Here is a 23598-nt window from a genome sequence, read left to right as displayed (position 1 = left end):
AAATTGACAGTTTCAATGCTAATAACTTTCCTCAATAATATCTCATGAAAACTTTATTTTATCCTTGTGAGAATAATTTTTGTAGTTAATAAGTTGATCAATTATTCTTTTCTTTTCAAAAATTTCCCTATCATATGTCTTTAAACTTACTATATATATATATATATATTATTTACTTTTCCTTCTATGAAAATATTATCCATAAGGCGTGTGTTAATTAATTTGGAAATAATTTAATATTTATAAATCTTTTTTTTTAAATAATTTAATATTATAAATTTTCACTAAAACAATTAACAATTAATTTCCAATAAATCTGATAATTATTCAATTTTAAAGATTTTAAATAATAAATTCCAGATAATGCTAAAATGAATTGTAACAATTAAAATTGATAAATATTCAGCAAAAAAAAAATTAAATTTCATTTAATCTTTGATTTGATTCCGTAGAAAGTTGAAAGCTACTCGAAAATATTGTTTTGGAAATGATTTTGATTTGGAAAATACTTTCTCGTAGCCCTCAATTCCCAATGGATTTGTTGATCTATTGCTTCATATTTGAGTATTTATATCAATATTTTTGTTGAATAGAGCATTTGGATATATAAAAGGTTCTCATTTGATTGACATTTAGATTTATCTTTAAATTTAAATTTTTAAAATTATTTAAAAATAAAAAATATATTTGGGAAGGTGGACCTACTTGGTCATTTTCTAAAATGTAAGGGTACGAGGCCTTACCGGACATTCTAAAGGTTTTAATCCATTCTAAATCTAATCGAATTTTGTTCCATTTGGGTTTAGTTGAAACCGAAAAATTTGGTGGAATTGCTAATATTTTGTACCATGCCAAAAGCAATATCGCATCTATAATATGGGTTTCTCTATAATTTAACTAATAATAATCACATGGATGCTCGTTCCAACAAAAGTATTGTAAATATACATTTCAATTTTTATCTTACACAAAATTTTCTATTAATTTCTAATTTTCTTTCTTTCAAATCACATAATTTTCATAATTTCATTGTTTCATTTTTGGTAATGCTCTTATAAAATATTTTGTCTGGATTCCATGCAAACCTTTAACTCTAAAAATCTACAGTTGGTAAATGCATCTATATGTCCGTATCTATATTTAAGATTCGTTATCTTTGGTTTTTGATTGATTATATTCAAGCTTGACCAACAGTTTAGCAGATTCAGTTGCTGATGGTACTGATTGAGTCCAAGTTAACCGAAACATCACCCATAGAGTCGCCTGTCCAACTCGCTATGGAAGCGGCCACCATTCCTCCGCTAATACCACTAACGGATATATTGGCATCATTCATTGCATCTTCCACTACAACAGATTTTTGACCATTTTGGAGAGTATTTGGAGCACATAATAGTGGGATTGTATCAGTGCAAGCTGAGGGTTGATTAGGTTCCTCATTATTTAATTCGTTCGTTTGGAACTTCTCCGTTTGATGTTGATCCTGGACGATCGGACATATATAAGGTGATCGTATTAGAAGGTACCAATTCTGCGGAAAAATCGGAGTAAAGATTAGTATCTTGGGTCCTACATATATACCTTGGATGCAAATTACCATCACATTATAGGAAACAACAAAAATGATTGGCATCACGCAAGATTGTCGATTCTCAAGCGCCACGGCTCCAAAAAACCAACAGACTGCAAAGGTTGGTTGGAAGAACAGCCAGAATTTAACGGCTCGCTTAAAGTCCGTGAAGTCCTGCACATCAGCCGAACTCTGTAGTGATAGGTCCACTATAGACAGTACTCCCAAATCAAACTTAGAATCATAGAAATCTCCTTTTCTGTAAACATCAATGGACTACAAGGAAAAGGGTCAAAATCAAAACAAAAACGGTATCAAAAGGATTACCTTATCATCCATCTCACAGCATTTATCCGTCTCGATTACACTTCCCACGTTGATTTCATGGCATTTGGCAGCATTTTCCAATATATTTTCAATACTCTCAGCGATCACTTCCCTTTGCTTATTCGCGATTTCACGGAGGCAAAGCGTTCCTAGAATTGTCGATGCAACTATTATTCCTGATACTGGAATCATAAAATTTACAATCATCCCACGTTGAACGGACATCCAACAATATTCAACAATTTCGTAACTTGTACTGGAAATTGCACATGAAAACTGGGAAGATAAAAAGATTTTTGATATCATTTTGGAAAGCACAATCACAAGATTCTTCTATTTACGCTCAAATTAACAAAAATTATGATCCCCGGAATCCTAAATCCTATTTGAAAATCATATAAGTATATAAATTTGCCACCAAAAGTAATCATTTAACCTTTTTTCTTATAAATATATTGCAATGCTATGTACATGCCCATGCTAGTGGGCAATTAAATGCATTTTGCAGGGGCAGTTCAATTTAGCCAAAACGGAAATAAATCTAGTAATGTGAAATGGTCTGCTGCTGGCAAGTACAGTCTAGTACTTCTTGTTGTTAATAGCTGATGTCTAATTTTCGATCGGTTCTTCGAAGGAAAGAATCAGTTTTTACTCTTTCTTTCAAGCGACCGGCCCATCACCCGAACGATGGAAAAAAGAAAGTCTTTCGGAAACAAGGAAGGATATAAATTGCGGAAGCTATAGAGGCTGAAAGGGCAGAACTGTACACGAAAGTGAACCTGCTGGTCACAGAAGAGAAGAATTTGAGCGACCTTTATCTGGACTTTCTAGGACTCAACTCGGACAGTGAAACTCAAGAAAGTGCCATGTCGGAGAATGAGGACAATACTCCGACATTGGAGAAGAGTTCCAAGCACTATCTGAGCCGGAGAGAATTTTAACCTAAGAGGTGAGTATCTTCTGAAAATCATCCTTAGCCATTAGTTAGAAATACATATTGCCAACATTCGTGATCAGCACCAGGCAAGCGGGACTAGACATAATTATAGGCAACACTTTGATGAACGGTTTGGTCGAGAATTGGGAGGTGTAAGCTTTCTATGTCGGAGCACAGAATAATTAGCTTCGACATTGGGGGCAACTGGGAGGTACAAAGATAAATAGGTAGTCCTGTCCTGAGTCCGCATCCATTTGACGACGGACCAGACAATTTGACAAGCAACTTACTTCCTCTCTGGTGGTTCATGGACTCCTTGGTGTGAACTTACGGCGGATTTCACTTCAATAGAATTCGCACTCATGTCATGTTTGCGATCATACATAAATGGAGCGATTACCACCTGTCGCTACTTTCGGTCACGCTGATCCCAAGGCAGAGATGAGGCAGCGTCTGATGAGTTGCCTCTGTTCTGGACGATACCGTCAGTCAGCTTTTTTGAAATAAGAAATACCAGGAGCAGACTGGGATTCCTATACAAGATACCGTCATTGACGCATATCATGCCAGCTGTCCGGCTAATACTGTCTAGTCATCAAGGGACGTACCCTGGTGAAACAGAAACCTAACTAGAATGAGAACGAAAGAGGCGAAAACTCTTAAGAAAACGAGGATTTTCAGTATGACCGGCTATCGTACTTTTCCTATCGAGCTAGGTACCGGTAGATATATTTATTACAAGTCGAAAAAGGTAGCGGATAAGTTACATTTTAAGAAAGGGTCAGAACCCGCAACTTTCTTGTTGGCTATGCCAAAGTGATCAGCGAGTGGGTTGACGTAGGAAAACTTAGCGCTGAACAGGGGAGGAGAAGTGAAGGCCTGAAGATAACACAGGTGAACCAAAAACGATGACATGTAGGTGACGCCCTGTGCCCCACTCAGGGGATATTCACATCCATATTCGGTGATTATTTGAAAAGTCCATGCAAAAATAAAAGCTACTTAATTGTTTGGGGTAAACCTTTTTTATTTTCGACATCGTCTCTTTTTAGGGTTGCACACTTCGTCCAACGTTGCTTTAGTTTCTTGATCCCTGATCTATTCCGGATAATAGGGTTTATCCAAGTTTGAAAAATAGCCATTCATTTCTGTAATCACCTCCTCTTTGAATAAAATCTTTTTCCCGCCAGGCATCTTAAAATTGGGGAACAAATAGTAGCTCGTGTTAGCCAAATCTGTATGCATTACAGGTGCCCTTTCCCAAATAGTCGATGAGGATTATTCTTTGCGAACGCCAAAAGCAAGTCGCCATAATTTTTCCGGTCGAAGGAACTGTCTTCGCCTTTTTTGGCGCAGATTATGCCTTGGTAACCCATAGCTGAGATCGTTCCTTCATTTCAGGAGTGTACTGGTTGATCCAACTTTCATCCATAGTGACGGAACGACGCTTAAAGTCATGCGGATTCTTCTGGAAGCCGTCCTCGCAACACTTCAGACTATTTCGTTTTTGATCAAGCGTGAGCAATCGCGGTACCCATCTGGCCGTTAGCTTTTCCATGTCCAAATGTGCCAACAGCACTAGGAATCCCATGAAACCCTCAATATTCTGTCATTCATCACCATATCATGGATTTTATCAATGATTTCTTGAGTAGTAACCTCAGCAGGGCGTCCAGAACGTTCAGCGCCACTAACCATATGACCATTCCGACAATTTTGAAACTACTCATAAACTGCTCTAATCGAAGGTACAGAGTCACCATAATGATTATTTAGCTCCTCTTTAGTCTCCTGATGGACTTTGCCTTTCATAAAGTAATGTTTTATCACCACACAAAATTCTTTTTCGTCCATCTTTTTTGAAAATCACTCGCCTTTCTTAATTTAAGCAAATGTCAAACACGAAGAAATAGACCGATCTGACAGAAACTACGTGTGCTTCCAAGATGTGCGACTAACTAAACATGATCTTGATACACGCCAGTAGTGCCATGTCTTTGACTTTGCACGGACTTTTCAGATGACACTCTTATATCCGAAAAATGTTCACGGAATTCCCAAAAATAAATTGATTCTGGGTAGATCACGGAACTTTTCATACCCTTATGAATGTTACTTTGGTAGCGGTATTTTGTTTTGGGGGTCGAGAAATCCCATGGCTAAGTACTGGAGCTAAACTTCTTGCTACTTGTTCCTGATGTTCCTCCCCTTTTCATAGTCGTTTTCGTCACATCTTCTATTCTTTTGGTTCGAATCCTTTATCCAAAACGTAGCCCCTTTGAACTGACGTGGAGCAATTTTTCGTATATCCTAAATCCAGGCGGGCTTACACCCCAATCGAGGTACTAACCGTTAGAGATTTTTTACGACCTCCTGGTTATGAAAACTTTCAATTTTTTGAAGTCCTCAGAGGTTTTCATTTTCAATTTTTTTCATAAACTTTGAACCGCAAACTGGGCATCAGACGCACCAAATTTGAATAATTTGACCTATATGGACAATTTTTCAGAGCGCTTTCAGTAGGTCGCTCACTTGCATATTGATAGCTTTCACTGCTCTTTTCTGCAACCATCACTTCTAATTTTCTTTCAAGTAATTCCTTACCTCTAGTAAATATTGTTATTCTTCCATATTGTGATATTATCCTTCTTTTTCTAGTACTTTCAGCATTCAAGGATGCAGACTCCGCAATATACCCATCAATATTGTAACCGCTCCATTTCAATTTCAGCATCGAGAACCGTTGTGAGACATCTTCAATACGTATTATATCTTCTATCTATTTACTATAATTAACTCAAGGATATTCTCATCTGAAACAGACTTGTCCAGATGCACTTAGTCGATATCTCCCAATTCTAGTTAACAGGACAGGACCATTCACTTAAAAGAACTTTGGTAGGACATAGAATTAGCCCACAGCTACCTATCCCATCCGTCCTTTCTCATTCAAGATGATTTTCACGACATGAATTCTGATAAACCCAACGGGGGTAGTGGTGGTTCTCTGTTCGACAGCGGTTCCATATCTCTTCCCGGTATTCACACCTATGTATGCTCTCAGACATTTTCATTAGATGGGACACTCGTAGGCGCGTGTCGGTTTAACGAGGCACTTATCCTAAATTATCGTATCTATTTTGTCAAGATGAAGAGCATAGAAGGACACTTGAGGATAAATGAACATTCTTCATGCACTATGTGGCGCATGAATTAGTAATTGATTAAACGTTGCTACTCTCGTCCACATCATCCCTTCTGCTAGGAAAATTCCAGTTTTGTTTCGGCTCCCGATTAAATTAGGAAACAAGAGGCAAGTCCATGTGTTTTGCCGACGTTGACTTGATATGTCGGCAGTTGCTCCATTTAACACATTCTGCTTCCTGAACCATCCCACGTTAGGGGACGATGTCGGTACTTGTCTTCCTTGGATTTTGGGTGTTACCTCAAATTAAGTGCACTCGTAATAACAAAGAGCATTAAGAGCAATAGGGAAAAAAGTTCGTCATCCTAACCAGGTAGTAAGTAGAAGAATGGACAAACTTAAAAAAGGGACTTCGCACAGAGTTCTAGAGGGAGAAGAGAAAGCATGGACCAAATATAGGCACTTTCTCCTTTGCCAACTCGCGACTGGTAAAGTTCGGATTGACGTAACAAATTATATAGAAAAAGACGAAAACTTTCACCGGCATAATTTACAATTAATATCATGAACGCATTTTCAACACCATCTAGTGCTGAATACAATCACGGTTGATAGTTCTGGGAAGTTGAATTCGAGGGGTTCATCAGAGTGTCAATGTGCTTTTGTACCCTGGAAACCCTAGTGGTAGCAGACGGGAATCCGGTGTCGGGTTGATTTTGACGGCTACCGCAAGGTATGCTCTCTTAACCTGGGATCCGGTTTTCGACCGACTTCTAATTGCAAGATTACCTTCCAGGTTAAGGACCATCACAATTGTACAATGCTACGCACCAACGGAGCCTTCCGATGTAGTGGAGAAGGATGCTTTCTACGAGCAATTAAATGAAGTTCAGGGGAAGCTTCCTAAAGATGACATTGTGATCATAATGGGTGATCTGAATGCCAAGATGGGATCTGACTACACCTTGCTCGGACAATCTTGGCGGCCATAACAGTAACGGTGGGAGGTTGATGGATTTCTGCAACGTCTACCACCAACTTCTAGTACACTTATCGAGCATAGAGCTTGTCATAAGGCCAGTTGGGTTTCAACTGACCGATGCCGTACGGACAATCAGATCGACCACTTCGCCATCAGCAGTAAATTTAGGAGTTGTCTTCTGGATGAGCATAACAAAAGAGGCGCTGACATGGGCCTCGAAAGGGGTCACCATCTGATGGTGGCTTATGTGCTGCGTCCGCGACTTCATGCAGGGTTGGTGGGCTGCAACCCCCTAAGTTCAACATCGACCCCTTTTACGACCCAGCTGTCGCTCGACAGTGGGAGAGCTATCTCGTTGGTCGAGCGGCAGGTCTACTGAGTAACGTGCCTGAGAATATCGATGAACACTGGGCCACCATCAAGAATCCTGTTTTCTCGGGTGCTGCACAGGTCGTCGCTCACGTCCCGAAAGGCGTCCTAACGTCTGGCGCACTGCGGAATCGTGAACGCGGATCGATAAACGGAAGGGGTTAAAAGCTCTACTGACAGCGCGAGTGACGGCAGGCGTGACCCGCTGGAACTCCGATATCGAGCGAAATCCCGAGGAATTTAGCGTAGTGAACGCCGTGACAAAAGAGAATTTTCTATTGCGCTAGTCAAGGAAGCGGAAGATGCCACCGATCGCAATGATTTCAGAATTGTATACTGCATCACGAAAGAGCTTGCATCTTCTTCTTTTTCTTCAGACCTTTTTTTCAAAAGCGGCGTCGGCTCGTCGTGATCGGTTTCGCCATTTGGTTCTATCAAATGTCTGATCTGGATGCAATCGCGAGGCTTTTAAATTACCATCCAGCGTATCAAGCCACCGTGTCATGCCTCAAATCTTTCCATGGTCCTATGAAGGACGTCAATGTTCGACTTCTCGTCCACGGTGATCAGCAAGTGAAGAGGTGGAAGGAACACTTCACCAGGGTCCTTAACCGTATTACATCTGGTGAGGTTCCTAATCTTCGGGATGGAATGGCTAGTCACCATAACATGCGGATACGTACTGTTTCTCCACGTGGAAGAAAAATCATTTCGGTCATCAATGCACTAAAACGGAGTAAAGCCATTGGGCTTGACAGCCTCCCCGGAGAGTTATTTATCGCTGCACCTGAAATTACTGCAGATCTGCTGCTTTCACTCGTACGGAAATCTTAGGAATCCGAGACCTTTCCCAGAGAGTGAAAGAAGAGGATGATCGTTAAAAATCTAAATAAGGGCGCACGCAAATAATCCAGGAACGCAGTGAGCAGGATGGGTTCCACTGCATTGACCATATCAACATCTTACGGATCATTTTGGAACAGTGCGCGAAATAATTTAGATCTTCGCTGCATCTGCTCTTCATCGATTTCGAGAAAGCTTTCGACAGTTTGAGCAGGGAGGGTATCTGGAGTATATAATAGCGCAAAATGTCATACTCTGCACCGAGGGTTCTGAAGCAGGGTTCGCCAGGGTTGCATCCTGTGACCGATATTATTTCTTCTAGTTATTGGTGACATTCTTCATGCTTCAATGGACGATGACATCTTTCCTCAAACATCTCGACTACGCTGATGACATCTGTTGGCTCCCCCACCGATGGAGCTTACCCAAATGATTCTTGATTTGGAAAAAAATGCAAGTAGAGTTCGACTGAAGATAAACACCAACAAAACCAAGGTTCTTAATCTGACGGGTCTTCGCACCATCCATCTGCATTAACGGGCATCGAAAGCATCGTTCAATTTGTACAACTCCGAAGCGTGGTTTCTGCTAACGGCGGCCCTGAACTAGGTGGTGCCCGATGCATTAACAGCGCCAGATTCGCTTTCGTTGCCCTATCTAAAATCTGGAAATAAACAATTTGATACTGTTCCGTGCTAATGTCCTTTCTATTTTCCTATATGGGAGTAGCACATGGCAAATGAACTCCACTGAACAACCGAAGTACGCTGACCTGACACTATCTCAAACGGACAACTTGGTCGGTACACAGGCACTCGTATGCGATGTGATAAGAAGACGGAAGTGGCCATAGATAGGTCATACATTAAGAAGGGGCGACAATTGCATTGCGGGTTACCCCATGCAGTGGAAACCACTCTCCCAAGATGACCGACGAGTGTATTGCCCCAAGGGCAGTTGACGAGGAACAGTAGAGGACGAGTGCGAGTGTCTCGGAAAGTCGTGTTGGGAGCTGAAGCGCATTTCAGGTAACCGCGAGCGATGGCGCATAGGTGTGGTAGACGCGCTATACCCTACCAAGGGGTGAACGGCAACCATATATCAGAATTTGACGACATCCTGTCGCCTGACGCCCATGCACAAATTTACCAAACTTAACGTCGTTATAACAGCCAAAACTTTGTACCGCTATCTTAGCAAATCAATTCCCTGAACTCCCGACTACACCTTCACGCTAACTTTCTTTCCGATTCCCAGCGTTATCCAATTCTCGTCTTATATAAATTACCTTCCTGAATGTCCAAAGCTGAAATTCGAGAGACCACTAAATTACTTCTAACTCCACTGTATACGGCTCCGGCACAATCAATGAAATTTTGAAATTCCACCGGCCGTTAATCAGCTGTCCACCCACGAACCGGTCTCCATGACGCTACACTCGCCTTGAAATCGATTGAATCCGCGGCGAACAATAGGGTAATTGCATATTATGGAATGCATTATTTGATTAATTCAGAAAATGGCGAATGAGATTCCGCCTCCCTCGCGAATCCGCGGTCACTACAACTTGCCAGGACATATCATGTGCCAGCGCAGGGCTGACAAAAATCAGATCTATAATTGAACCAGATCCCCCTTTCTGATAAGTGTTTACGTTACCCTCATTGGCCAGAACCACATCCAACTAGGTTGAGGCATCTGAAAGAAAACTTAATACCAGATGTTGAAAGTTGAAAGATTTGGAAGTGGGGAATATACTAAAATTCCTAACGGTTATAGGCTTGCTTGAGATACTATGATTAATAGGTAATCTCTAATCAGTAAAAGGGACACAATAGTTCTTTTAGGACGCGACTTCCCCTTAACCGAATAATAACAATAAGAAGTGGGACAAGAAAATCCTAGTAGGGCTTTTAACGGGACACTGTCCCTTAAACTGCCACATGGAACAAATTGGAGTGACGCCCTCTACCATATGCAACTAATGCGAGGAGGAAGAAAAGACGACCCTGCAATTCGTATGCAGCTGGCCGGCCTCTTCAGTCCTCAGACGAAGGTATCTTGGTAAGGTTTTCTTGAACGAAAAGACTGAGCATTCTCTGTCTCTGGAGAATGTTCTCAGATTCGCTGAAGCCTGCGAACGCCGTCGGCAAGCGGCCGCTGAATAGACGATCTCCGGAGATAGTACAATGGGCCTAGAAATGATCTGAGTTCTTGGAGTTGCGGTTTCCCTCAGTAAACTAAACTAACTAACTAAGTTTGACCCTAGATGAAAACACAAGGGATGAACCTCCCGAAGCAAGCTGGGAGGCCGCACATCATCCCAAAAAGACGTCTAAAGAAGCCAGCAAGGACAGCCTTCTAGGGTTATGCTGCATCCCTTCGAATATGCGGCCAAAAGTTAGAATAATTTGATGTGCAAACTGTCCAGAAAATGTCTGGGATAGCAACTTCCTGGAAAACCTGTATTAGTTCAGTCCTTTAGTCAAAGAAAGCTATGCATTTTACCCAATTCAAGCCTTTTATATTCAGCTTTAAGCTATATACCAACATATCTTCTTACGTGATTATGTCCTTCATTTGAAAATCTTATTTACAGCTCTCATTTCAGGGAAATCCAATTAAAGCAAAAACTAATCAACCTGAAGAGGTTGCCACATAATGCATGATAAAGTGTTATACGATGGGGGTTGCTTTATGCATGTGGAGTAGAGATAAAATAAAGAGGGCACATATACATGATGTTCCACAGTAGTAGGCTCAGTACAGAGCCTTGTGGGACATCTGCGGAGGCAATGTACTCTATCCGTGGAGGTGCCTGCTTTGCTAGGCACGTCTAAACACGCCTCCATGAATGTTAGTTCATCCATCGCTTTTGCAGACCATCCTGGGGTTTTTTTGAATTTCGGCTTCTGTGGCTCCATCCTTAGTTTAAAGGTGATTGCCTGATGGTCGCTGTACGTGAAGTCCTCCTTTGTAATGAAACTAGGGGAAATAGGATGATCACACGACCATCCTGAGTGGCCGAAGAAGGCCTAGAGGGAAAAGCTATCCCAGAAACTGAAGCTCCATCAAAGTGGTCGGTTGACATGTTCTTGAACGCCTCTGTGCTAGCCAGGCTCGGGAATGTGGGGGGGGGGGAGGGGTCCTTTGAGCGTGTCATTACTACAAAATTAACGTGTTTATACCAATGCGTGGGTCCGCAACGGATCTAAAAATAGACAACAAACAAAGGAATTCGCGACGGCCTGACGAAAAAAACAGAACGGGAGCTAAACCTGGAAAAAAACAGCTCGACTGCGCGCGTGGAGCCGTGAGTCTTCGAACCCGAGTGCCGAGATCAAGAGGGAAAATCCACGACGGATCACAGTTCCGATCAATTCCTCTTATGCCTCAGATAGTTATTGAGGTGCGGCCCCTAAGGTTCCCTCACATCATTCTTCTTCTGCCTCAGATGAGGTTCCCATCCTTGACATCCTCAGGCCATTATTTAGAGAATGTCCCTATTAAGGATTTGCTCGGTGAAGGAGGAAGAGAGAGAAAGTCCTTAAATAAAAAAAAATAGTTCAAATTCATGGTATATTCATGGGAAATGGAATCAAATAAAAATATAAAAGAAAAATCAAATCAAATCAAAGCAGAAAAAAATATAAAAGAAAAATGAAATCAAAGCAAAGAAAACTCCCACGGTGATTACACTCCAAGTTCCGCGTGGCGTGAATCTGTTGTTGTTTGTCTCTTTTTATTTAATACGGAAATTGCTTGACTCAAAAGAAGGAAGAAAGAAATATATACACGGAAATACTACGGAATTTAAAGCAAAAAAAAAGTATACCGAAAGTTTTTTGGTTTTTCTTTTCCTAATTTTCTTTCCAGGGGTCCTCCCAGCGACACACACGCGAAGAGGAAAATGTCTCGCACACACTCAGACCAGAAATTCTTAGATCCCACAAATGCGATCCTCTATGGATATCGCACACTCAATGAGGAAGGTCTCCCGAAGCTCGAAACTGATACTTCAGCACAAAATCACTTTACGATTGTTCCCGGGAGAAACTGAGGAAATTCACATTAGCGACAGCAAAGCAAGCTCCTTTTTGAAAACCGGTCTGCCGTTCATTTATTACGTCCTCTTGGCAGATTATCTTTTCTGTGGCTTGTTATTCTGTCGCCTCACGCCCATGCACAAATTTAGCAAAAATTAACGTTGTTATGACATCCAAAACTTTGCACCCGACTACTTCCGACTACGCCTCCACGACAATCATTCCTTTTTCGCTAACTTCCTTTTTCGTCTTAAACAGGGTGCGGCAGCATAACTTCCTTTTTTAAAATGCGCGCCACTCAGTTAGTTGATATCATAGCGGAGCGCTAGTGGTCTTGTTCAAGAGGGGATACTGTAAAGTTTTGTCCCGACACGGTTCAGTCGCCATCATGCGTTGGAATAGTGAGGAGCATGCCTTTGCCGTTGAGGTTTTCTTTTCAAGCGGATGTTCGGTTATTGCAACACAGCGTGCATTTCGGAATCGCTTTAATTTAGCCCCATTGGCTCCCGTCCCACACCGCAAATCAATTGTTACATGGGTCACTATATTCAGACAAACTGCAAGTGCGACAAAAGGAAGAACTGGAGTCCCTCGGCCCGTTAGATCACCTGAGAACATTGAAGCAGTGAGAGCGTCAATGTTGCGATCGCCACGGCGTTCTGCGCGCAAACACGCATCTGCCCTTGGACTATCCGATCGTTCTGTGAGAAGAATTCTTCGTGATGATCTTCATTTTCATCCCTATAAGATGGCGATAGTGCAGGAACTTTCAGAACGTGACTTCAATTCTCGGATGAACGCGTGTGAGCTTCTTCTTGATGTCGTTCCCGAGGGTGCTATTGTCTTTTTAGCGATGAAGCCCATTTTCATTTGTGTGGGTCGGTTAACAAACAAAACATGCGCTACTGGGCTGACACCAACCCTCGAGAATTGCATCAAAAGTCTTTGCATTCACCCAAAGTCACAGTGTGGTGTGCAATTTCCTCAGCTGGAATTATTGGTCCCTGGTTTTTTGAGGAAAATGAAGTTACAGTGACAGTGAATTCGGACCGGTATGTAAACATGCTACAGAATTTTTTTTTTCCCACGGCTAGAAAATTTGGATTTGGAGGACACTTGTTCCAACAAGACGGTGCAACAGCACACACTTCAAGAGCATCGATGGCTGGGAATGGAGGGAACACTTTCCAGAGTGCCTTATCTCAATTAGAGGCGATTTGGAATGGCCGGCACGCTCTCCCGATCTGTCCCCTTGTGATTTTTTTCTATGGGGTTTTTTGAAATCCCGTGTTTATGTGAACTGTCCAAGAACCCTACAAGATTTGAAGACCAACATCCAAGACGAAATTGCCAACATAACACCTGCTATGCTAACAAGAGTCATGACAAACGCCAGAAATCGGTTTACGCAATGCATGGAGAATGGGGGACGTCACCTAACAGATTTGATCTTCAAAACAATGTAAATAAAAACTTTAGACATGTACCTACATTATAAAAAATAAATAAATATTTTCCGATGCATATAATAGTTTTTATTGAGTTTTGAAAAAAGGAAGTTATGCTGCCGCACTCTGTATAAATTACTTTCCTGAATGCCCAAAGCTGAAATTCGGGAGACCACTAAATTACCTCTAATTCTACTCTATACGGCTCCGGCACAATCAATGAAATTTTGAAATCCCACCGGCCGTTGATCAGCTGTCCACCCATGAACCGGTCTCCATGCCGCTACGCTCGCCTTGAACTCGATTGAACTCCGAGAGTTCATGTTGTAGCAGCACGCGCGTGCGCTACGGATGTGACAAATCATTCCCTTCTGTCAAGATCCATTCGTCCGAATGGAAGAAACCTTAATACCAAATGTTGAATATTGAAAGATTTGGAAGTAGGGAATATTCTAAAATTCCTAACGGTTATATACTTGTAAAAGGAGCACAATAGTTCTTTAAGGATGCGGTGCGACTTCCCCCTAACAGAATAATAATAATTTGAAGTGCGACATGAAAAACCTAGTAGGACTTTTAACGGAACGCTGCCCCTTAAACTGCAACATGGAAAAAATCGGAGTGGAGAGACGATCCTGCACTTCGTATGCAGCTGCCCAGCCTCTTCAGACCTCGGGAGAAAGTACCTTGGCATGGTTTTATTCAACGAAGAGTCTGAGCATTCTGTCTCCGGAGAATGTTTTCAGATTCGCGAAAGTCTGCGAATGCTGTCGACGAGAGGCCGACGAATAGGCGATCTCTGGGGATAGTACAATGGGCCTAGCAATGGTTTGAGTCCTTGGAGTTGGGACTTCCCCCAGTAAACTAAACTAACTAACTGGTGGTCACACCATCTCCAGTCTTCGCTTCTAGATGAAAACGCAGGAGGTAGACTTTCCCACAATCTGGGAGACCACACCACATCCCAAAAAACCTCTAAAGAAGCCAACAAGGACACTTGATATCTAGGGTTCCCTTTACTGGGCAAAGGCTAGCGTCATTTGATGTGCAAACTATCCAGAATGTGCCTGCGATGAAAATCGCGACTTCCTGGAAAACTTCTGTATTTGTTCATCCCTTTAGTCAAAGAAAGCTATGAATTGTACCCAGTTTAAGTCTTTTACAATATATTCAGCTTTAAGCTATATACCAAAATATCTTCTTACGTGATTATGTCCTTCATTTGAAAATCTTATTTACAACTCTCATTTCAGGGAAATCCAATTAAGGCAAAAACTAATCAACCTGAAGAGGTTGCCACATAATGCATGATAAAGTGTTATACGATGGGGTTTGCTTTATGCATGTGGGGTAGAGATAAAATAAAGAGAGCACAAACTGCATTTCCGCAGCAGCCTGCAGCCAAACCATTAGGATAAAATCGATTTTTTTCCTACCTCCATCCTCATCTGGCCCACAAAAGCAGAACCAGATACCCATTTAGTTGAGCAAACATTCCCTCCCACCGGGTCAAAAGAGGTGGCACTCAATTTATTAGCACCCTTGATAGATACTTATCATAACATCAACAACACATGGCCCTACGTTTCCCTATGAATACATGAAACCGAATTGCCTAGGACAAGGACTCTCATTATACTTTCACTACGCCAGAATAAACAAAACTTACGAGCACATAAATAGCTGGAGCACCATATGCCATAAAGTAGTTGTACTTTAAGTTGATCCCACAATCGTTGACGATGTAGTCGTAGATTATGTAGATATAAATTAGACCCCATACGGCCGTGCTCAGATGACAATAGTGCAAGAGTATCGCTATCATGCCGCAACGGAATTCACTTTTTGTTGCCTGAACACCAACCACGAAAATCAGATTAGACATCAACAGAATAAGGACGAAATTGAGGAATATCGAGAACAGGGCGTTCTGTCGTCGGAGTCGTCTGCAAAAGAGAATATTACAAAGTTAGAATGTTACAAGAAGGGTTGAACGGAAAAGTTTTGCATTGTGTGTATGGCTGTGTCCTTGTGTATAGGAAACTTAGTCCTTTAGCTCTGACTTTCCTTGCAAGGACGAGTGGTATCAACTTCATTGAGTAAGTGATTGTATTGTGATACGCTATCAAAAGTATGTAGACATTGAATGAGTTTGCATAGCGCACGGTATATTCTGATATCCAAACTTCGGGGGTGAGTACATTCCGATTTTGGGATGATTAATGACCGACCGTAAACTATAAACTTGTATCCTAATTTGTACAATTTAGTGCATAATTTGTATACCCAGGCATAGTTATTTATGATAGTTATAAATTGAAGTTGATTCCCCCCCTTTCAAGCAAAGTTTGTCGTCTCTAGTCCTACGATACTTACCGATTCCTCAACACCATCAAAATCGAACATAGAATCTGTGCAGCTAAGGCTAGAACCGAACCCCCAATAACAATGCTACTCCCCAAACTATTCTTCAATGTCGTGTTTGATCCATAATAAATATACATAATATTATCAATTAGGTCGCGTCCCTTGAAGTCGACATCCTTCGAATCCATTTCTTTGCTACTAATCGTCTCCGCGGATTGCTGTATAATCCGATTACTATTCAATATTTTGATTTTTTTATTAACTTCTTCAGGATCTGGGTAAATCAGATCGGATTGCGGTGAGTTTGGGGTGGAAAGGTCCTCAACAAGTTCATAGTATTCTATGAGTTCTGGGACTGAGTTGGAGTTATTGAGAAAATTGTTAATGTAGGTGCCACCTTCGATGCTGATGCTTTGTGAGAAAACTGTTAGATTTTCTGGAAATAAAAAGGAAAATTTTGTAATGATTATCAAAAGGTTTAGGTACAATGAAATAAAATTAATGTGGAGAAATTAGAGAGGGTAGTATGTATCCCATGTTTAAAATGCAAAGGTTCCCTACCACCATTGAAAATAAGGTAATCTTAACCTTAACATTAAAGGTTGAGAAATTCGAAAGAAGGCGCCATATTTAACCAAAAGGTAGAGATGGGTAGGTGATGTATGTAATATTACAAAAGTGATATCACTTTAAAGCATGATATGATATTACCATCATCGAGCGCGATCCAAACAATATAATATCACCTATCACGAAGTATCATATCACATCAAATTACCAAGCATCACCGCATTACCAAGCATCGTCGCATTACCTAGCATTATGGTATTACCTAGCATCATCGCATTATCTAGTATCATCCCATTACCTAGTATCATCCCATTACCTAGCATCACCCCATTACTAAGCATCATCTCATTACAAAAGTGATGTTGTAATATAGCATCACCTAACATTAGCGATCTTCGTAGTACTAGTCGCAGCAGTAGTTGTCGATGCCGACGTCGAGTATTGAGTTGGCTTGGACTTATTTTAGTTTGGCTACGGGCTGACTTTTGGACTGGCTTTGGATTTGCTCAAGGTTGGCTTCAGACTGGTTTTGGACTGGCTTTTGGATTTTTTTCGGGTTGGCTTTGGGCTTGCTTTAGGTGGGATTTGGGATATCTTTTGGACTAGTTTCAAGCTGGCTTTGGGCTAGAAAATAATTCCGGGATCATGCTCATATGGGAATGCAGATTCTTGGCTGTTAGTCATAGATTGTAATGTTACGGATTAGAATAAATGTCGGCTGATGTATGGCGTTGGTCTACTTAATATTTTCTAGTACAAGCGGCCGAGGCGACTATTGAGTGCGAATATTCACTATCAGTTGCGAATCTTTTCCCTCGGTCAGCTTTAATGTGAAAAGGCGATTTTGAGTGTGATAGACAAACTGTATTTATACCAAGCAAAGATTAGATCAAAGTAAAGCAATGCTCGTTCGCAAGAATCGTTTTTTTTTCATTTGCATGAAAGGTTCATTCCTTCTTCAATGTTACTTATTTGGTGCGATCAGATCCTTTAGTTTTGAATGTAATAATGCCTACTAAGGTAAAGTTTTGCGCACCTGTACTGAAAAGACGCCAGTGGGAATAAGAATATTCATTTGTAACCGGAAACTATGCATATTGGTTCTACTCAAGTCATGTTAAAGGTCCTAGATCCTAGATATCCAGGAAACTTATTAAGGAAAAAAAACTTTACTCACGGTCGTACATAGTTCTCAATATTTGAACGGAAAGGAGATTTAGTGCAGAATGTCTCTACGATGACAAAATAATACAAAAAGTTATATTATTTGATTACCATAGAGCCCTATATAGGGTATAATTAGCTCAACCATTCCAACATGCCATCATTGCCGGATTATCAATTCTGTATATTTCATAAATAAATTCAAAGTATTTTCCGGGCATTTCGACTTAACTCGGTAGAATACATTCGAAAAATAACAATCGTCTGACGCATTACTTCCTTCAAGCGCGTTTCATCTTTTTAATGCTCTTTTTTTTAGGTTCTCTTTTTTTTCTGTTTATGCCTAATTGAATACTTATTTTCAGTGGTGTATTGATTGGAAACGATTCCCTCCGCCACAGTCCGAGCGGAATTCTTTTTTGTTTGTTAAATGGTTTCTAATTGTTCCATCAGCTGGCGATGTCCCTCATCGGACCTTCAAGCAGCAACGCTCGGACGCAGCCACTGCTTTGGAGCCATAGTAACAACTTACTTAGAATTTCAGGCAACTAAGGGGAATTCAAACCTGCCATTACACGTTATTTACAATATATTAGGCGCTGGCAAACAATGCCTTTGGCGAAAGAATTTCTAGCCGGAGCTGTCAAACACTTTCCGGTCACATGACTCCTTTGCTACCAGCACCTGGCATTGGGGAGAAACGATCAGCTCAACTAATCAAATCTTCTCTGTATTCGCTCGAAGGTAACCAGTCGGGATCCCGAAACCAATGTCCGTTTTTCTCACCTTCTTACGTAAAAACCACATGTCACGAACAAGCGACGATGTCACGATCTCCTCCACGTTCCCATTTTTTTCTCCTGTCAAAAACATATTCCCCCACCATATTGCGCGGCAAACAAGCCACAATGATAAATTTCCCTTCCGTGGCCGAAGCTTCTTCTTCTTTTTCTTCAGCCTTTGTCCCGTTCACAAGCGGGGTCGGCTCGTCGTAATCGGTTTCGCCATTTGGCTCTATCGAATGTCTGATCTGGGTGCAACCTCGAGGCTTTTAAATACCCATCCAGCGTATCAAGCCACCGTTGTTTTGGTCGTTTACCATCGACTTCGATGTTCAGACCAATCTTGGCAAGTGATTTCTCGTTAGCACGAATTGTGTGACCATACCATCGCAACTTTTCCACGATCGGTGCAACCCCATAACGATCGCGGATATCCTCATTTCGAATGTGATCAAAACGTGTCACGCCACTAGTCCAACGGAACATCTTCATCTCCATTACCGCAAGACGCCGTTCATTGTCTTTTATAGTTGGCCAACCCTCAGAACCATAGAGAGCGACAGGACGGACAACATTGCGGTAAATATTAGATTTGAGACGTTCGATGATACGTCGATCACAAAAAACACCAGTTGTGGAACGCCACTTCATCCAGGTTGCATTAATGCGTGAAGCAATTTCATAACGCAGTTCTCCATTGGCTGATAGCGTTGACCCGAGGTATCTCAATCGCTCAGTTCTGGGCAGATCACTGCCGCTCACAGTGATTGTGCCTGTTTCATAGGGATGGTCGTCAAAAATTCAGTTTTGTTTAAATTCAATCTGAGACCGTGTTGCATGAGGCGATCATTCCATTTTTGAACAAGTTGCTCGAGATCATTTTTGCTATCAGATGCTAGGAAAACATCATCTGCATAAAACAGTGTGTAGGGCGCTGGACGTCGGATATCCCGTGTGACGGTGTCCATAACAAGAACAAAGAGGAGTGGTGAGAGGACGCTACCTTGATGAACACCAACAGCAACAAGAAGCGGTTTTGATACACCCGCCAAATTTGAATATCGAAAAGCTGGCAGGAAAATTATATCTATGTAATAAATTAGGACGTGTTTCGGTATCTCGTGGCTATATTTGAAGGAATCAACTTTTATACCCCTCTTTTGCATATAAAGGAAGCCTCATCCTTCTAAAATCAACACAAAATCATGCCATTCCCTATCATTTTGGGATTTCATAGTTCCTACGAGCCCATCAAATGCCGTGTTACTATGTAGGTATTACTCCTTCCCAATAGAATGTGTGCAACAGGCTTCCTCCAGACGAGATTCCAAAGGGCAGAAGTCAAGAAGTCAACCTCTTATTGTGCATCCATGCCAGCAGTCTATTTAAAGAGCCACTTCAAAAGAGACCATCACTTCCGAAACTTTAGACCAATTCAGGATGACACCAAAGGTGGAGGTAAAAGGAACTCTCAGAAATAAATATCGAGGGGTCCTAATAGAAAACAAACCAGAGAAAAGTAGACGTGTTCGTCCATTCCAAGATTTTGCCTTGCTCAGAGGAAAATTAATGGTGACGTCCAATTACATAAAGTGCAAACACAGTAGGAACTAGGACACTAACAACCTTGTGAGATTCATCGGAGTTCTATACAACTGTTGAAACGGCACAATACCGATGCTTTTGATTCCTTTTCAAAGTTCAAATGACGATAGAGAAAAAAAGAGGATGAGAGACAGAGAAAAAGAATTTTTCGGCTGCTTTCAGGACCCAAAAACTAAAAAGTCTCTGACTGAAATAAACAGGAAAGTGAAAGAGAACAGGATCCTTGTGTCTGCATGTTTCTCAAGAATGCCTAAGCCTTACCGCTAAACTTCCCGTCCAAAATCAGTTTTTTCTAGCAATCCAGTTCTAACAGTCTTATACCTGGCTACTGTGCGAGCCGATCACGGCTAGCAAACTCTACACACAACGTTTCCCAGTGCCACCCCATGAAGGTTTCCTTATGACCCTTTTGGTGTTGTCTCACTTCACGATTCCGCAGTCAGCCAGATTTTATGATGTCTCTTCGGGACGTGGTCAACGACCTGTGTAGCAACCGAGAAAAGAACATTTTTGACGGTAGTCCAATGTTCATTGATATTCTTTACCGGGTTACTAAGTATATCTGCCGTCCGATCAGCATTGTCGAGCGACAGCTGGATTATACAAGCGGTCGATGTTGAACTTAGGGGGTCGCAGCTCCCAATTCTACAAGAAGTTGCGGACGCAGCACGCAAGCGAATGTGACCGACCATCAGATGATGATCCCTTTCAGGGTCAATGTCAGCGCTCTCTTATTGCGTACGTCCAGGAGACAACTACTAAATCTACTGCTGATCGCGAAATGGTCGATCTGATTGTTCGTACGACGTCGGTCAGTTGAAACGCAATGGTAGGCTATGTGCCACCAATGAGGAGGCGGTGGAATTTGCAGAATTCTACGAACCTCCTACCCTTATCGTTACCGTCGCAAAGACCATGTTTTCCCATCACATGTCCGAGCAAGATGTTGGCAGATTCCACCTTGTCATTTAGATCACCCATCACGATCACAATGTCACCTTAAGGAAGCATCATTCTCCACTATATTAAATGTCTCGATTGGTGTATAGCACTGCATAATTGTGATGCTCCTTCACCTGGACCGCAATCTTGTAGTCAGAAGTCTGTCAGAAACCGGCTTGCAAGTCAAGAGCGCCTTGCGGTAGAAGTCAGAAATAACCCGACACTGGATTCACGCCTCAGCTTTGCAGGGTAAAAAAGCACATTGCCGCAAGAGGGAGAGGAGTACTCTTTAGAGTTGCACCATTTTACTTCGTTTAGGTCCAGAATGTCCAGCCCTTATCGTTAAAATTCTCGCTGGGGTTAGAAAAGGCGAGTATTCTGAGGATCCTTGGTCCTCGTTGTCAAGGAGCGTGAACACATTCCAGAAAGTCGGTTTTCCATAGCTATAAGTCGTAGCCGTGAAGGAAGTCTCTAACCAGAAATTGACAGGTTGTTAGTCCACAGATTTCTCTATCTTTTAGTCGCCTCTTACGACAAACAGGGAAGACTATGAGTGTATTTTTAAGCCCCAAGTCACAGGGTGAAAGTGATGCCCTCTCAAAATTCAACGGAGGGTAAAGTTAAAAAGAGAAGCAAACAGGGAACAAACGAATATCTCGAAAGCTTATAAGACCCATAAAGTAAAAAGGCCTTTCATTAGAAAAATCAAGAAAGTCAGAGAAAACAGTCAGAGTTGGGTAAGCCATAATGCCGGAGTTAATGACTTAAACAGAGGTGAAGACCAAACAAAGTTCTGTGTATTTTATATGTAAGAATATTTCATTGCAGGACGATTCTGTTACGTTGATACCGGTTTCGTGGACTTAATCCCACGGTCTTCTTAGGACACGGATTGAGATTTTGTGACCACAATCAGGGCCCTACTGAGACATGCACTACGGTACCAGTCTATACTGAGTGCATTGCTCAGCATTCATACTGGTGGATGCAAGACCTACCTAAATCTCTACCGAAATATGGAGTACGGCATCCGTGTTGAAATGCAACTCCATGTTTGAGGCCCGAAGGTTTTTGTTCGCTTGAATGTAACCACAACCCCCTTGAAACTCCCATTAAGGGGCCACCCGCAACAACCGGGTTGGACGCACATGAAACAGGAATTCTCCTGAAACATGTGAATTTAGGGGCTATTCCGGTTATACCCCTGGTAAGGTTACGTGACCTACCGCCACTTCAAATGAGTCCCGGTGCAGACTCGTGTCTCATCGCCCTGATTAGGCCTTTAGAACATTCGCTCACTGCATCACGGCCAGCAAAACTAATGTGATACAGTGCTTCCCGGTGCCACCACTATGGAGGTTCTCCTTGGCCACTTACCTTTAGTTTGGCCGACAGGATTGCTGCCCCGTCTTCCCCACCGCCACTTCTAAGCACCTGTCTTATAGGTACGAAATTTTTTTTTTGACAAGGACATCCAAGTGGTCATTATCTATAAACCTTAAACAAACTACAGCATTGGATCCTGGGGTCAAAATATAGTATAAACAACTTGGAAGCAATGCAAGCATGTGAAAATCAAACACCAAAAAAATAATGGGGTTCCCGGATGTCATATTCGGTAGGGCAAAAATAGCTGGCGTTGACATTTACAGGTCCAATATTTCTTCTAACGCGATGATAAATGTAAGGTTCCGAGCAGGCGATTTTAGTGCTTGAAATTTGGTTGTCGAACTAAAAACATCCCAGGCTGTATTCTACTTATAGATTTTATGGTACTGGACATCATCATCATCAACGGGGCAACAACCGGTATCTGGTCTAGGCCTGCCATGATAAGGATAACTAAGACATCCCGGTTTTGCGCCGAGGTCCACCAATTCGATATCCTTAAAAGAAACTGGACATGGTCCTCATAAGCATTGAAGCCATATCCACTTTTCGAGAAAGATTCGCATGCTTGATAGTCGGTCTAGGGTAGGTGATTATTACGTTACCTGCTGGGTTAGTCAGCTATCATCGGCCACCAAATCAAAAATGGGTCATGTGACAGAGAGCGTTTCTGCGAATTTTGTAAAAGGTGATAGCGAAGGTGCCATTGTCTCAAACGAATGGCTAAAGCAAAGGCAACAAATAGCAAGATGCTTAGTGGAAGCATGTAGCGTTATGACATAAGCGATGAGTACTCAGCCGCAGGTACAGCAACGGCAGTCAAAAGAAGACTGATGTCAACAACGAGCAGAAAACATACCCATAGTCAGAATAGATTTAAGAGGCCAGGTGTATTAGCAAGCGGGAATACTCAACAATTTAATGCTGAGGCAGATTTAAATCTCTAAATTTTAACAGTCCTTCTCTACTCACTGGTAAGACCTTGTTCTCTAGCACAAATGAGACAAAGGCTTATTTTGTTGTCGAGGATTAATAAATAATCGGGAGGCCTAACATCATACCGCCAGATCTTCCTGATTGAAAGTTAGAAAAGCAGATACCTTAACATCAAC

At 41.8% G+C, this 23598-nt stretch overlaps 1 protein-coding gene across 1 annotated transcript in view; it reads right to left on the bottom strand.

Annotated features, from left to right (window-relative positions):
• Positions 1-9: 9 nt before the first annotated feature.
• The window catches only part of LOC119656086, a 43980-nt gene continuing 20391 nt past the window's right edge, over positions 10-23598 (bottom strand). Inside the window, exons 2-6 of the mRNA XM_038062389.1 lie at positions 16044-16470; positions 15337-15613; positions 1898-2173; positions 1598-1846; positions 10-1531 (exon numbers count right to left, since the gene is read on the bottom strand). Coding sequence (XP_037918317.1) covers positions 1205-1531; positions 1598-1846; positions 1898-2173; positions 15337-15613; positions 16044-16470 — 1556 coding nt within the window. The 3' untranslated portion in view covers positions 10-1204. The remainder of the gene's footprint in view (positions 1532-1597; positions 1847-1897; positions 2174-15336; positions 15614-16043; positions 16471-23598) is intronic.

This window comes from Hermetia illucens, chromosome 4 (assembly GCF_905115235.1).
Source record: "Hermetia illucens chromosome 4, iHerIll2.2.curated.20191125, whole genome shotgun sequence".
In the NCBI taxonomy this organism is placed as follows: domain Eukaryota; kingdom Metazoa; phylum Arthropoda; class Insecta; order Diptera; family Stratiomyidae; genus Hermetia; species Hermetia illucens.
Note: the sequence above shows the minus strand (reverse complement) of the source record. Positions and strands in the feature narration are given on the sequence as shown.